At 47.9% G+C, this 14358-nt stretch overlaps 1 protein-coding gene across 6 annotated transcripts in view; it reads left to right on the top strand.

The window, feature by feature from the left end:
* The window catches only part of GTF2IRD1 (GTF2I repeat domain containing 1), a 169867-nt gene that overhangs the window by 71991 nt on the left and 83518 nt on the right, over positions 1–14358 (top strand). For 5 of the 6 annotated variants that reach the window (XM_054008426.1, XM_054008429.1, XM_054008425.1 and 2 more), the window contains one exon: positions 2412–2553. The exons of the other annotated variant lie outside the window; for it this stretch is intronic. In XM_054008426.1, coding sequence (XP_053864401.1) covers positions 2412–2553 — 142 coding nt within the window. The remainder of the gene's footprint in view (positions 1–2411; positions 2554–14358) is intronic. 6 annotated transcript variants of the gene reach the window in all.

Here is a 14358-nt window from a genome sequence, read left to right as displayed (position 1 = left end):
CATTCCTTCCCTGGATCTGGGGGACTGGTACTCTGCCCTCGACATGCAGGACGCTTACTTCCATATCTCCATTATCCTGCCCCACAGACGGTTTCTTCGCTTTGCGGCCAGTGCTACCAGTTCACGGTGCTCCTGTTTGGGCTCTCGACGGCCCCCAGGGTGTTCACAAAGTGCATGGCACTCGTGGCAGCCTTCCTCTGTATCTGGACGACTGGCTCATCAAGGCCAAGACGCAAGCACAAGCAGAGGTGCCTGTGGCCCTGGCCCGCACCACGTTCCTCAGGCTGGACGTGCCAGCAGTTCTGCTCCTTTCTGAACCACAGCCCAGGCTCCATTGTGGACGCTTTTCACCTCACATGGATGAGTCACATGCTCTATGCGTTCCCGCCCTTCCCTCTCATACAGAGTCCTCCTCAAGGTCCGCCAGGACAGGGCTTTGTTGATCCTCATAGCACCGGCGTGGTCCCACCGGCACTGGCTCACCACGCTGTTAAGCCTATCGGTTGACAGACCAGTAACCCTTCCCTTATGCCCGGACCTCATCACAGCAAGCTCCAGCAGCCCAACCTGGAGTCCCTCCACCTCACGATGTGGAAACTCCATGGTTGAACCCGTTGGAGCTCCAATGTTTTGGACTCAGTGAGAGAGGTTCTCCTGGGAAGTTGGAAACCTTCCATTCGAGCCACATATCTGGCAAAGTGGAAGTGGTTTTCTGTGTGGTCCCTGCAGAAGGGTATCCCACTGCAGCAATCGCCAATTCCCCTCGTTTTGGACTACTTACTGGACCTGAAGCAACAAGGGCTGGCAATATCCTCTATAAAAGTGCACCTGGTCGCCATCTTGGCCTTCCAACCAGGGGCAGCAGGTAGATCGGTCTTCAGAAACCCCATGGTGGGCCGATTCCTCAGGGGCTTGGACAGGCTTACTCCCACGTGTGGCAGCCCGTTCCCCAGTGGGACCTCAACCTGATCCTGTCCACACTCATGGACCCTCCATGTGAGCCCCTGGCCACTTGCCGTCCTCCTACCTCTCTTGGAAGGTTGCCTTTCTGGTGGCTGTAACATTGGCCAGAAGGGTCTCTGAGCTCAAAGTGCTTACGTCTGAACCCCCCTGAACTTTTACAAAGACAAGGTTCAGCTACGTCCTCACCCTGCATTTCTACCCAAAGTGGTCTCTCGGTTTCATGTGAATCAGGACATCTTTTTACCGGTCGTCTTCCCTAAGCCTCATGTCACTGGCAGAGAGCAGATGCTCCATTCCTTGGAGGTCAGGCATGCCCTAGCCTTCCACATTGAACGCACAAAGCCATTTCGTAAGTCACCACAGCTTTTTATTGCAATCACCGAAAGGATGAGAGGGCTTCCCATCTCATCCCAGCTCATTTCGTCGTGGATCACATCCTGCATTAGAACGTGCTACGCCCTGGCCAAGGTTCCACCCCCGCCATTGACGGCACACTCCACAAGAGCTCCGGCTTCGTCCGCAGCTTTCCTCGCGCACGTCCCTGTTCAAGACGTATGCAAGGCGGCAACGTGGTCCTCCAGCCACCCCTTCACGTCGCACTACGCCATCGCCCAACAAGCGAGGGACGACGCAGCATTCGGCGGGGCAGTCCTACAATCAGCAACCTGGTGAACTCCGACCCCTCCTCCAGAGAAACTGCTTGGGAGTCACCTATTGGAATGGAAATGAGCAAGCACTCGAACAAAAAACGGTTACCTGCCTCTTGTAACTGTTGTTCTTCGAGATGTGTTGTTCATGTCCATTCCAAATCCCACCCGCCTCCCCTCGGTCGGAGTCTTCCGGCAAGAAGGAACGGAGCAGGCGACGGGTCGGCAGTGTCCTATATACACCGCCATGAGGGCACCATTCCAGGGGCCTCCACAGCTGACCCAATGGGTATTGCTAGGGGAAAACCGTCCAATGATCGTGCATGCGGCGTGCGCACACACCTATTGGAATGGACACGAGCGACACCTTTCGAAGAACAACCGTTACGAGAGGTAGGTAACCAGGTGTTTTTTTTTTTTTTTTTTTTTTTTTTTTTTTTTTTTTAATTCCTGTTGATGTTCTTGGGTTTAAAAATAAAAATAAAAAAAAAAAAAAAGTTTGGTTAAAAAAAATGTTTTTAAGTCCAAACTGAAAATTGTTGCCAAAATAATGTGTTTCAGGGGGTTTGCTGAAAAAACAAAGTATTACACCAAAATGAAAATGTTCGTTTTGATTGAAAAGTCATTTTGCATCAAAAAAATGTTTCATGGGAAAAGTGACGTCCGGCTCTACTTACAATATGTATCTGGAATACAAATAACTCCGTAAATATACATTAAATTGATAGATGACCACGTGAGAACATGAGATGCTTTTCCATTTTCCCTCTTCTAACCCAACTGCTTTTCCCACCTCCCCAGTGTTCCGCACTTTCCAAACTAAACGCCGAGGTAGCCTGCATTGCAGTTCACGATGAAAGTACCTATGTGGTTGGGACAGAGAAGGGGAGAATCTTTATGAACACAAGGAAAGAACTGCAAATGGATTTTCACAAGTTCTGCAGTAAGTACCCTCCTGGTGCGGGTTAGAATCCAAGTCCACACTTGGTAACGAAGACGCGTTTCACGTGATGCTGAGGTGAATGTAGAATGCTAGTGGCAAACTCAAATGATGTGTTTGGTTTCCTTGCTACTTCATTGTGCGACATTCGTTTTCCATGTGGCAAGGCCATTGATGGATAGCTTGGGCCCCTTTTCTGTAGTCAGCAGAGGCAGACTCTGCTGTTGGTCACGGCTTGGCTTTCTCCATTGGTGGCTGTGGTGTAGGACTGTAAGCTCCCTGTGAGCTTGATTCTGTTTTACACAAGTGCTTCTTTGTGCCATGCTGGCCATGTAAAGAGGCCTTCAAGTGGATGCCGATTACGTTCACGCTCTCTTTGAGGCCCGTTTACACTGCCATAAAGGGCCCTTAGCATAATGGAGAATTAGGCCCAAGGGTGTTCATTGGTTAGGGGCACTGGCAAAACACTTACCCTGCATGGCATGAGAAGAAACATTTGTTCTCTTCCCTTTCGATCCCCACCATGACCCCGTGCAAGTCGGCCTGCGGAGTGGCGAGGTCCCCGGGTGGAATGACGATGCAGGCGCTCTTGGGCATGCTGTCTTGGTCCCCATCCCAGAGGCTCAGCAAGACACTAGCATCGGCAAGGGGAAACCTGCGGGCAAACGGAGAACCAGGCGAAGAGAGTGGGAGATAAGTGTTACGCCATCCTCCTCTGTCTGTGTTATCTGTGCCAAGGCCCAGCATGTCCTTGTAAACCACCGTAGCAACTGAAGAGGTGACATGGACATTGGGAAAGCAGGTGACCCCTCCCAGTCCTGAGCCAGCAAACCCAGCCACAGCCATCTCTCCTTCCCGCCCCTGAGGTCACTAAAGACTCAATTCCTTCCACAAACCCCTCTAGCAAGGTGTAGGCAGCACTCCTGTTGTGTTGTGATTCAGCCCCCGTGGAACTTGTTTCAAGAGAGACATTCATAAGAGAGACATTTTCCTTTGTTAGTCTCGAAGGTGCCACAAGTACTCCTGTTCATTTTCCTTTCTCTTTCTTTGACACCCTGGTCAAATAGAGCTAATCTTTGGGTCCAGAGGTTAAAGAAATGGCAGCCCACTCCAGGCCTGCTCAGTGTAAGGGTTATACACCGATGTCTCTCCCCAAGTGATTGAGGTCACCATAACACTGAGGCCTGGCTGAGATGGGTGGCCTGAGGTTTCCTGTAAGCCTCTTGCCTTGTCTCTGTATGTTTCAAGAGCTGCATTCACAGGGTGCAAGGCCCTTAGGGAAAGGCTCTGTCCTCAGGAGCAGAAAAAGGTATCCTTCTTTGAATGCTGGAAGGTTTTGGGCTAGACGGTGTCTGTTAATTGCATGTATAGCCCTGGTTTTGGAAAGAAAGCACATGGGCAAAACAATTGGTGGCACTAGCCCATTTCAAGAATGACTAGGAATAGCTTGCAGTGAGACTGGCAACTTAAATTCATAACTCTGCTGGTTTCAACAGAGACTCTGGTTTTATGGCTCATCACAACAATTTGTAACCTCCTAATCCTCCTCTGTCCTCTAGGTGTTAATTGACCACTTCATTTGAACTGGTTTCTTACAACATGTGTTAACCCTTTCTACGTAACATTCTGTCCCATGTTTGGTTTAGCTGTGACATTGTGGTTACCTTTCCCAGACCTGAAGAATAGCTCTGCGATTCTAAGGGCTTGGCTACACTCGGGACTTCGCAGTGCTGCCGCGGCAGCGCTGTGAAGTGCGAGTGTAGTCGCGCCGCCAGCGCTGCGAGAGCTCCACCTCACTGTCCTGGTCTCTAAGAATAGTTTTGCTCTAAGCGACTTGAGTTAGGAGAATTTCTGGGCTAGGTGCCGTATTTATCACAAAACAATTCTGTGCTTTTCATTCAGACAAAGTAGGATTGAGGACCTCCCCTGTGCTCGCACCAAAGCCGAGCTCACTGAATCAGAGAATTGTTCTCCTTTCCTTCTTTCTGCTCCATGCCAACACAAGTGAAGAGAAAACCTGGACATAAATGACAGCCCTAAGGATCTACCCAAATTGGACCAGAGAATTCAGCAAACCAAACTCCCTATTTGCTATCACAAGTTGGAGGGGGGAAAATATTCAAAGATTTCACAGCTTGATTCTCAGCAGCTGCTTTCTTAGAAACTTATAAGGCAAAGACATTTGCAGCTGGGAACCTTGAGAGCCACAGTACGGTGGCCACAATCTGCTGATGGTAACTTTGATCTGTCAGATGCAGCCTTCAGGAGGTGTGTGCTACATGTTCCGGTGCATGAATGGACTCACTCCTGTGGAGACGCGAGAACAGAATTATGCTCTATCACTATTATCTTCTTCCTACCAGAATTTTCCTTGCCACTAGTCACATCCCATCAGTGTCAGGTCAGTGGGCCTGTCTTAAATCAGAGAGGAAAATTTCTCTTATCAGTCAATTTCTTTTTTCAGAGATTGCAAATCCACTAATCCGGATCCACCCGCAGTTTCAGTTTTTGGGTGTTGGCCTCTCTAATCAGACTAAATTGGACATCATGTTTTTAGTTGTGTGCCTGGTTTATTACCTTAGAGTTTCACACTTAATGTTATGATCAGTACTTTGGCTTTCGGAGGACTCTGGCAAACAGGAAGTGGGCAGGCCAGTAGCAAAGGGCAGCTCATGACTGACGGCTCTGTACGCCTCTGCACGCTGCAGGGAAGGGACCCAACCTATCCATGCCAGATCGGTGGATTTACAATCTCTTAGAAAATAAATTGACAGGAAAGAGACATTATCCCTTTCTCTTGCAATGCCAGAGAGAAGATGAAATTGCAATGCACTGCCAGGCAGTGTCGGTAAAGGAGCAAGGTCAATGCTTTCCTTTCTCAAGCCAGTGGAGTGCAAGCATATTGCAGAGGCAGTGCAGTTTATTGCAGGGGACAGTTTGCCAGCTGATCAACTCCCCACACCCTGCCCTCTTTCTCGTGCCATTTCCTGCAGGGGCCTTTTTTCAAAACGTGGCTGCTCTCCTGCTCTGTCCTCAGTGGTTTGAGCATTAGTCTGCTAAACCCAGGGTTGTGAGTTCAATCCTTGAGGGGGCCATTTAGGGATCTGGGGCAAAAATCTGTCTGGGGATTGGTCCTGCTTTGAGCAGGGGGTTGGACTAGATGACCTCCTGAGGTCCCTTCCAACCCTGATATTCTATGATTCTTTACCTATAGGTGAAATGCTGCCGCAGGTGATGCAAAGGGCAAGGATTGTGGAGGGAAGGCAATTTAAAAGAATGTACTGGTGGCCAGCATCTGCTGCTAGGACGAAAGGCCTATGAACAGGAAACCTAAATCTCCTGTCTCTGAGCCCAGGATCGCTGTGGCCAAGGATGTCTGTGGTGCACAAGCTAGTGCTTTGCTCTCACTTTCTCATCTCCATGCAAAAACAAGGGAAATGCATGGTGGGAAGAGTTCAATTTGTTTGTATCTCCTAGGGTGGCCTTACAGGGAACATAATTGTAAGAGAACAGGCCGCCGTTCTGTATGACGTACACCTTGTTCGTCAGTGAGGCAAGCCTTCCGGTCGCTACTAGGGTGATGTGAGGGCGCTCGTTAGAGAGTCAGTCGCTCTTCCTCTCCCACAGCTGCGAGAAGATCCCACCACCCATGCTGAATGTTCCAACCCAAGACTGAGACCAGCCATTACCTCCTGGCTTTTGGTGGCTCAAGGCACAGCCCCATCCTGTTGCCCATCTCCCATGATGCTGCTAGTCTCAGTTGTGCTACTTCTGATGCACCCAAAGCCTGATGTTGCCGTGTCCTGCCCTGACGTGATGCTCTGTTCCCAGTGCTCCTTGTGCAATCTTGAGTGGTGAGGCAAGGAAGGGACTTGAAACATGAGGAAATCTGTTCCTACCATCAGCACCCAGCCGCTCAACTCAAACCATTTGTCCCTCTGCTGCTGGATTTTTGAAGTAGGACATATCCTGCCTGGGTCTGGAATGAGCGTCTGTGCTGTATCACGACTAATGATGGTTCCAGAGGGAGATAGGAAGTCAGACACAAATGGAGAGCAGATTTTTTTTTTGCACGTGCTGGCTGCACTAAATACTAAAGTCTCGTGTAATAGAAATTAGGTGGCAAAAATAAACTGTGTGTGTGTGTGCGCGCACGCGTGTGCCTGATGTTGATGGAAACCGTATTTGTGCTTAATCCATTGGAGAAATTGCTCAAGAACAGTTCATGCTCGTGAAAATATTAGCCTCATAAAGCTGCCAGGGTCAGCGTCTGCTTGGATTATTCCCTGCATCTCTGCTGGCTGTACCAGCAAAGCGTGCCTGGGGTCTAATCTAACTTACGCACTTGGCTTTGTGGAAGATTTCTCCCTTCCTCTACTGGTATTCTCTCTTTCTGGGGTGGGAAGGCTGAGATCTGTTTCACTCTGGTTTATTGTAATCTGAGAAATCCACCTTTTGATAACTATCAGTCTCAAGCTTTTTAATTTGGCAAGTGAGCCTTCACCTGGCCTGAGGCATGTGGAAAGAGTTGCAGGTCTACACGTATGTTGCAGGTCTACCACGTATGTGGACCGATTCAGAGGTGAAGCGTAATGTAGAAGGTATAAAAAATAGGATGGTCTGGAGTAGGAAGCTAAATGTTCTATATTAAAAGACCAAATGGGTCATTCTGTGGTTCCCATTGCCTGAAGGCTGCCAGTGAATCTGTCTATCAATCATAAATAATAAACTACTGTTGTATTAGGTCAAACTGAAATCTACCTTATAGAGGCAGCCCAAGGCACCTGAAGTTTAATCTAAGCTCTTTCTCCCTTCCGTTAAATTTCCTGTGTTGTAAAAATGGAACCATAACAACTGGTACGAAATACAAAGTTTTGATGATGGGGTTCTGACTGCACGGCAGATGCTTGAGATGGGGTGAAATCTGATAACTGCTTTGAATTTTAAAGGGCCAAGACTTTTCTCCACTAGAGAAAGCTCTTCCAGCTGGCAGGCATTGTAAAGCATCCCTGAAATGCCTCTGATTTATAGTCTAGTTGCCCCATTAGAAAGGATCTAAAATAATCTAAAGCAGACATCACTGAAAGATATAAGAAGCCTCTTCTCTACTGAGCAGGGTTTCTGAGCACACAGACCTCACTTGAGCACGCTCATTTAGCACGGCCTTTCCTGAAATACTAAGGGGAATTGGCAATTATAAAGATGAATGTCAATAAAAGAGAATTGATGTCTAGTCGGGAGGGGAGAGCCTTAGAAGGGTGTGACCTTTAAATGACTGCTTAGCAGAAAGAACCGAAAACTTTTCAAGTGAGCATCTCCCCCCACATCCTTCCCCGCCCTAATGAAACTGTCTAGAACGTATTGTAAACAAAAGGTGTTTCTTGTGTCTTGAGGAGAGCTGCAGACTGCCCACCCCTTCCATCATTGCAGGGTGTGATGCCCAGGGGCACTGGCAGATTCTCTTCCTTATTTCCCATTCTCTCTGCCCTTCAAGAGTCTTGGCTGTTGTCTCTCCTGCTGAATGCAGACTAAGGTTGTTCATTCCTCAGTGTATGTAAATGGAGTGGTAAATGTTGCTGTGGCTATCCGAGGTGGCCAGCACTTGCTAGTGGGTGCTCACACCGCCCAGCATGGGGCCCATTGTTTGCCGTGGTATTGGACAGTTGGAGTTGCCCTTCCCACTCACACCCCGCCAGCATCACTTTACTTTAAAGTGCAGAGCAGTTAATGAAAGGCAAATTCCCGTTGAAAAATCAGACACATGCTTCAGAGACCAAAGGAGTTTGTGAGACATGTTGCTGGAAGAAAGAGAAACAAGCAAGGGGCCAGTTCTCCTCTTGTGTACAGCAATAGAAGCAGGGAATAATCAGTGGAACTACATGCTGGTGAGATCAGAATCCATCCCATGGATGAGGCCCTCCCCACTGGGGACTCAGACATGGCCCTTTGCTCTGGGCTTAGCACATGGAAGGGGTACTCACTAGCAGGAGGAAGACTTTAAAGGACCTTGCTTTGTTCAATATCTGCTTCTTTGGCCTGATGATAACTCTGGCCTGAACCTTCTAGAGCAGAGCTGATGGACTTCAGAGAAGCTGCCTCTATCCGCCTCTCCCACATCCTGGTTGGAAGGAGAGCTACTGTGATGCGGGATCTTGAGTGTGAAGGTAAAGTTCTGGGGCTCAGAGAGGCCCCTCCCCCACCTATTTTCATGTAGCTCTACTAACCGAGTCTTAGTTTTATGCAGGCCTTGCACCTGCATTATTGAAGTCAAGGGGAGTCTTTCCGCTGACTTCACTGGGAGCACAAGCAAGGCTGTATTACCACATTCCCCTGACTAGGGGCTCCTTGGGTCACTGCTGAAAACAGGCCGAACTCCACTGCGGTCAAAAGAGAAACATGCTGATTTACACCAGCTGAAGATTGGGCCCCAGGTCTTCTGCTTGGCCTGGGATGAGATGGCTGGTTGAGCAAGCTGAATTTCTGGAGCAGTTTTGAGCTGATTGAGATGAGGACTGCAGGGGAAAAAAAAACAGTGCTTTTGTGGGTGGGGGCATTGTCCGTTCAGTCTGTACGGTGAGTGTGTGCCTCCTGGATTTGTACGGCTGCATTTCTGTCTGACGGCTTTCTCGTGTCAGAAATTCCTCTGGCAGCTAAAAACTGCAGCAGGTGTACTGGGAACAGCAGATAAGACTCTGAAATCTCCTGATCGGTCTGTTCCAAATCCTGGTGTGGAATGTGGAAGCCCAGCATGCATTCTGTGCTCGCTTTTGATGATGCAGCTGTTAACCCTGGGACTTCAACACCATTCGAAGTCACTGGCGCCAGCCTAAAAGAAGAGAAGGGTATAGAAGGAGAGAACCTGTACTCCAGTTTGTGATGAGCAGCTGGGGCATTTCTTAGCAGTTAAGCAGGTGCAGTATTTGCCAGCAAAGAAAGGGCAGCCCATGCCTCAGAGGAAAAAACCACTCAGGGTTGCTGCAGAATCCTCACTGAGCTCAGGAAGGCGGAAGAGACCCAGACAGACGGTGCAAATAAAACTGGCGGGCGCTGACCTGAGGAGCTGGTCTTCCCATGTGCATCACTGAGGTACTTTGTTGGATTACTTTGGAATTGTGCTAGGCTTCTACGGAGTGTTTTGAGGCTTGGCACAGCTTGATCGGAGAGATAGCAGACAACTTGAGAGAGCTGTAAAATGCAGCTGGAAACATTAAAGTCTGTTCTAAGTTAACTTAATGAAAAGCTTCTTTTTTTGAAACAATAAAGGCTTGAACATCAAATACTGAGGAAGACATGAAAAGGTCCTGCTGTCTGCTGGCTTTCTCCCCACATATAGCTTCACTTTCTCTTCTCCCCACTTCCTATTATTCTAGTATCTTCTAAGAAGATGGAAAATTACATTTCTTTTCCTACTGGCTTCATCCTTTTCCCACTTGACGAGTATTGAGTTTTTCTAATGTGTGCGGATGTGTATGCTCGCACCCCTGGTGTTTTTAGGGGAGCAGAGACACTTCTTGTGTCACTTCTCTTTGTGCGTCCGTCTCCTGGGTGACCGCACTGGAGAAGGTACTGTATCATTAGTACTATTTATTATTTATAGTATGGTAGTGCATACAGGCCCCATTGAGATCATGGCCCCATTGTGCCAGGTGTGTACACACATAGTAAGAGATGGTCCTGACCCCGAAGAGCTTGCCTAAGACAAAACATAAGGAAAGGGTGAGAGAAAGGAGGTGTGGAACTGAGGGATGGACAAATAAAGTGACTTGCCCAGGCTCACACAGGAATGAACCCAGGTGTCTCGAGTCCTAGGACTTGTCTTCATGACCACGTAGTTAGTGGCAAGCTGTGGCATAAATCTACCCCATGCTAGCCCGATGTGTGCTAAATGCCCATGTGGACCCTGTTGCTGTGAAACAAGAGTAGATCCGAGTACACTAGAGAACTGGGCGATAGAGTCCACGTAGACAGGTAGGGTAGATTTATACCCTGGCTTGCCACAGACTAAATGTTTGTGTGGCCAAGCCCCTTGTCTAATAACATGAACATCCTTCCGCTCCACGGAACAGTTCTGCTTTGGCTGAGGAATGGATTAATTGAGTGTAAAGTGTTTTTTTTTTTTTTTTTTTTTTCCCCTCCAGTATCTCTTATTTCCGATCCTGTGTCTGCAGGAATGTGCTCATCTCTCAGGCTTATGTTACACTAATGCCTGCTGCAGAGCCAAATGGTGCTCAGGTGTGTGTGAACCTCCCATTTGTTTTGGTGCGCTAAACAAAATGGCATCCACCTCTTATAATCATTTGTTATAGTCTCGTTGCCAGAGTGACACCTTAATTAGTTTGGATTTATTTAGATTCAAATCAGTAAGATCCCCAAACCCACCACTCCAGGCACCCGGCCACTTTGGCTAGAATCACAGTCCACAGCCAGTAGCACAACGCTCCTTGCACCAGCTCATGTAATGGAAAATAGGTGGTGTTCCGAGAGTCCGATGTCCGCTCTGACCTTGGTTACTGAAATGAGGGGGTGGTGAGTGGCTTTATCCGCACTAGCAATCTCACCCTGTACTGTTCCCACCAGGCCTCCTGGTGATGGGCAATGGGGTGAGCACTAGCACACTCAGTACTCCAGTGTTCAGTGGCCTTTTTCTCCCTGTGTTGTCCCGACCTGCCTGCGCCCGGTCTCTGTTGCTGCGTCCTCTCTTGTTGCCATCATTGGAGCTGCACTGGGATAATTAATTAGCAGGAGATTTCCCAAAAATGCAGACACTGCTGAAGTGTCTCAGTGATGCTCCCCCCTCTCCCCAATCCTTCCCAGGGTGTTGCAAGGATTATTTAATGTGTCCAAAGTGCTTTGAAATCCTCAAATGAAGAGGTATCGTATCAGGCCTTGTCTGCACGTGGAAGTTACGCTGGCTCCACTTAAATGGGTTTAAAAACCAATTTAGTTAAATCGGCGCAAGCCTGGTGTGGACAGATTTATATTGGGTTGGTACGTCCCTCTACCTGTAATGGTGCTAGAAAAGCCTGTGTAATTCAGGCTTAAATCAATCGGCGAGCGGTTCTGGACCAATTTAACTGTGTCCATTTAGAATCGCACCTTTCGTTAAACCAGTGCAACTTTTGCGTGCTGACCGGGCCAGAGCGTAAATGTATTATTATTGTTAATGATCCCAAGGAAAGCAGAACCTCCGATGCTGAGACGAGTCCTACGCTCTGTTATAGTGATGTTCCATGTGTTTACATGGGTCTGCTCTCTCTGCCTGCCCCATACTCCCAGCTTGTCTGTGCTTTGTCACTTGCGTTGCCTTCCGCGTGTTACTGAGCATCTGGGACTCTTGGATCGGAAGCAGCCCGCTATAACTTGAGCTTCATTCATCAACATACATTCTGGTTATTGCCCTGCTGCATTATCTGGCTGGTGTTTAACCACAGCTGGGTTTAAAAAGCAATAGCTCCGTTTCCTATTTGCATAGAGTATTGTTTCAGACAAAAGCAGAAGGGATCCATCCGTTCCTCCTTAAGCAATCAAACAGCATCCGGGCAGATCACTGGCAGGAGTCTGCAGAGTATGATGAAAGAATTAGTCCTTTGCCACCGAAAATCCCTTGTGAATAGGTTTAGAACGACTGGCAATAATGTACTCGTGGTGGTTAATTTTCTGTGCATTGAGAGATGCAAGGAAATTGTTGCTGTAGATACGCTTTAGCTGAGGTTTAATGGGGGAAATGAGCAGGGAATCGCTGGTATTACAGAGCTGCGCAGCGCTGAGGAGTAAGAACGCTTTCAGGCAAGGGGGATTTGCTTTTCAGAAAAACTGAGGGCTAAGCAGATTGAACCCAGTGAAAAGAAGGACACTGGCCAATTAATCACAATAGTTTCAATGAAGCTGTGTGTGTGAAATCAGGAGAAGGGGCTGGCATATCCGGGATTGGGGCTGGGCGGGTGAGTTCTGGCCCTTTCATAGTTGGAGGGGGAGAACACTGAAGTTCTGAACCTTGCTCTGTCCTACGATGGTGGCTGGACTCTAGGCAGAAGGCCTGAAAAGAGTGTAGTGGGGGAGGACGTGGGATAGGGAATGGATGTAGCAGGGGCGTGGGAGCTGTTTAATATTTGTGCAGTGTAAGGTATTGTTTAAGTCAATGGCACTGAGAGGCTCTCTGTCTTCTCTGTATTGAAGTTTCTTTGCCTGGCTTCCTATGCTCTTGTAACTCCTCCGTGGCTTTTTGGAATTTGCAGGTTTTTCTGTCACTTACAAAAAACAAAACCAATCCATTGGGAGAGAAAATCATTTAAACAAACCTTAATGCAATAAATGAAGGAGGCTGCCTGGTCTCTGTGATGTAGAAAGTGACATTGCAGGTGCCTTCGTGCAGTCCTGATTCAAAGTGCCATGCTATTGACTGATGCTGCGGCTTTGGTGGTTTGCAAGCCCTTGTCTACACTCTGACAACTAGGGTCTCTAATTGTCCATTGGTGGATGGGCTAGTGTAGATAGGACTTAGGTGACCTTACCACTGTGTCCTCTAGACCTGCTCTGAGCAAGGTTATCGAAAGCCTGCGTCCTGCTGTGACACTTTCATGGAGCTCCCAGGAGTGCGGGTCACCTTGTTAAACCCCTCCTTCAGCGAGAGAGAGAGGTGCTGGTACTAAACTGGGGGATGGCTCCCGGTCTCCCCAGTCTGCTAGCTACCCCGACAAACTTCTCAGAACTCTGGCAGCCTTTACTGTGCCTTGCAGGTAACACTTGGTGCACCCCAGTTCCAGAGCCCCCTGGAAGAGCGGTACCTTGCGGTATCCAGTCCCTGGATACACATTAATTACCAAGTCTGCTGCCTCCAAAGAGACACTGTACTCACCAGCTTTCTTGCTTCTACTAAGAATTCACACTTTGTGATAAAACAAAGAAAAGTTTGGGGGTTGGACTAGATGACCTCTTGAGGTCCCTTCCAACCCTAATATTCTATGCTTCTATGATTCTAAGTTTATTTACAAAGATAGAGGTTCAAGTGACACTGAGTACGAGTAAAAACAACGAGGAGTCCTTGTGGCACCTTAGAGCTGAACAAATTTATTTGGACATAATCTTTCGTGGGCTGTAAAGGTCTAGTCAACGAAAGCTTATGCCCAAATAAATTTGTTCGTCTCTAAGGTGCCACAAGGACTCCTCGTTGTTTTTGCTGATACAGACTAACACGGCTACCACTCTGAAACCCGAGTAAGAGTAGTAGAAACAGGTATGATTACAACTAAAGCAAAAGTTATAACATGCTTCTAAGAGACTAAACATCGCTTTAGCAGGCTGCAATCTTTGTCTGTTACATCTCTCACCTAAAGAGACCTCTCAGCATCTCCAGTCCCCTGGGCCAGGATCCAATCTGTTTTGTTCCCTCCGTCATGGACCACCAAGGGTTCCCTTTCCTCTTCCTTATAGTCCAGTCAATCTTTGAAATGTATCCCCTTGCCGTGTACCCCTAGACAAAGTTCTTTTCTCCTGCTCTATGTTCTTTGGGGTGCTGATGCCAGATCGTCTTTCTCATTCTCCTTTTAACTTGCTTTTCCTTTTGAGTTAATATGTGAATGAAACTTGCTTTGTGTTGAGTTACACGTCTGATTTACATTGGAGAACGCAGCAGACGGGTAAATCGACATTCCTTTATCTGGGAAAAAATCTGTTTATTTGCCCTGCCTGGTTACATAGTTTAAGTGTATTTTTAGTAAGTACATATTTCGTGAATAACATGTGTATGCACATCCCGCAACGCTTATGGTGGCCAGTAGGGGATAAGCTTTTGACCCTCTACGTGACATT

The sequence above is a fragment of the Malaclemys terrapin genome, chromosome 18 (assembly GCF_027887155.1).
Source record: "Malaclemys terrapin pileata isolate rMalTer1 chromosome 18, rMalTer1.hap1, whole genome shotgun sequence".
Taxonomy (NCBI): domain Eukaryota; kingdom Metazoa; phylum Chordata; order Testudines; family Emydidae; genus Malaclemys; species Malaclemys terrapin.
The sequence above is the reverse complement of the archived record's forward strand: the minus strand, read 5'-3'. Positions and strand labels throughout refer to the sequence as shown.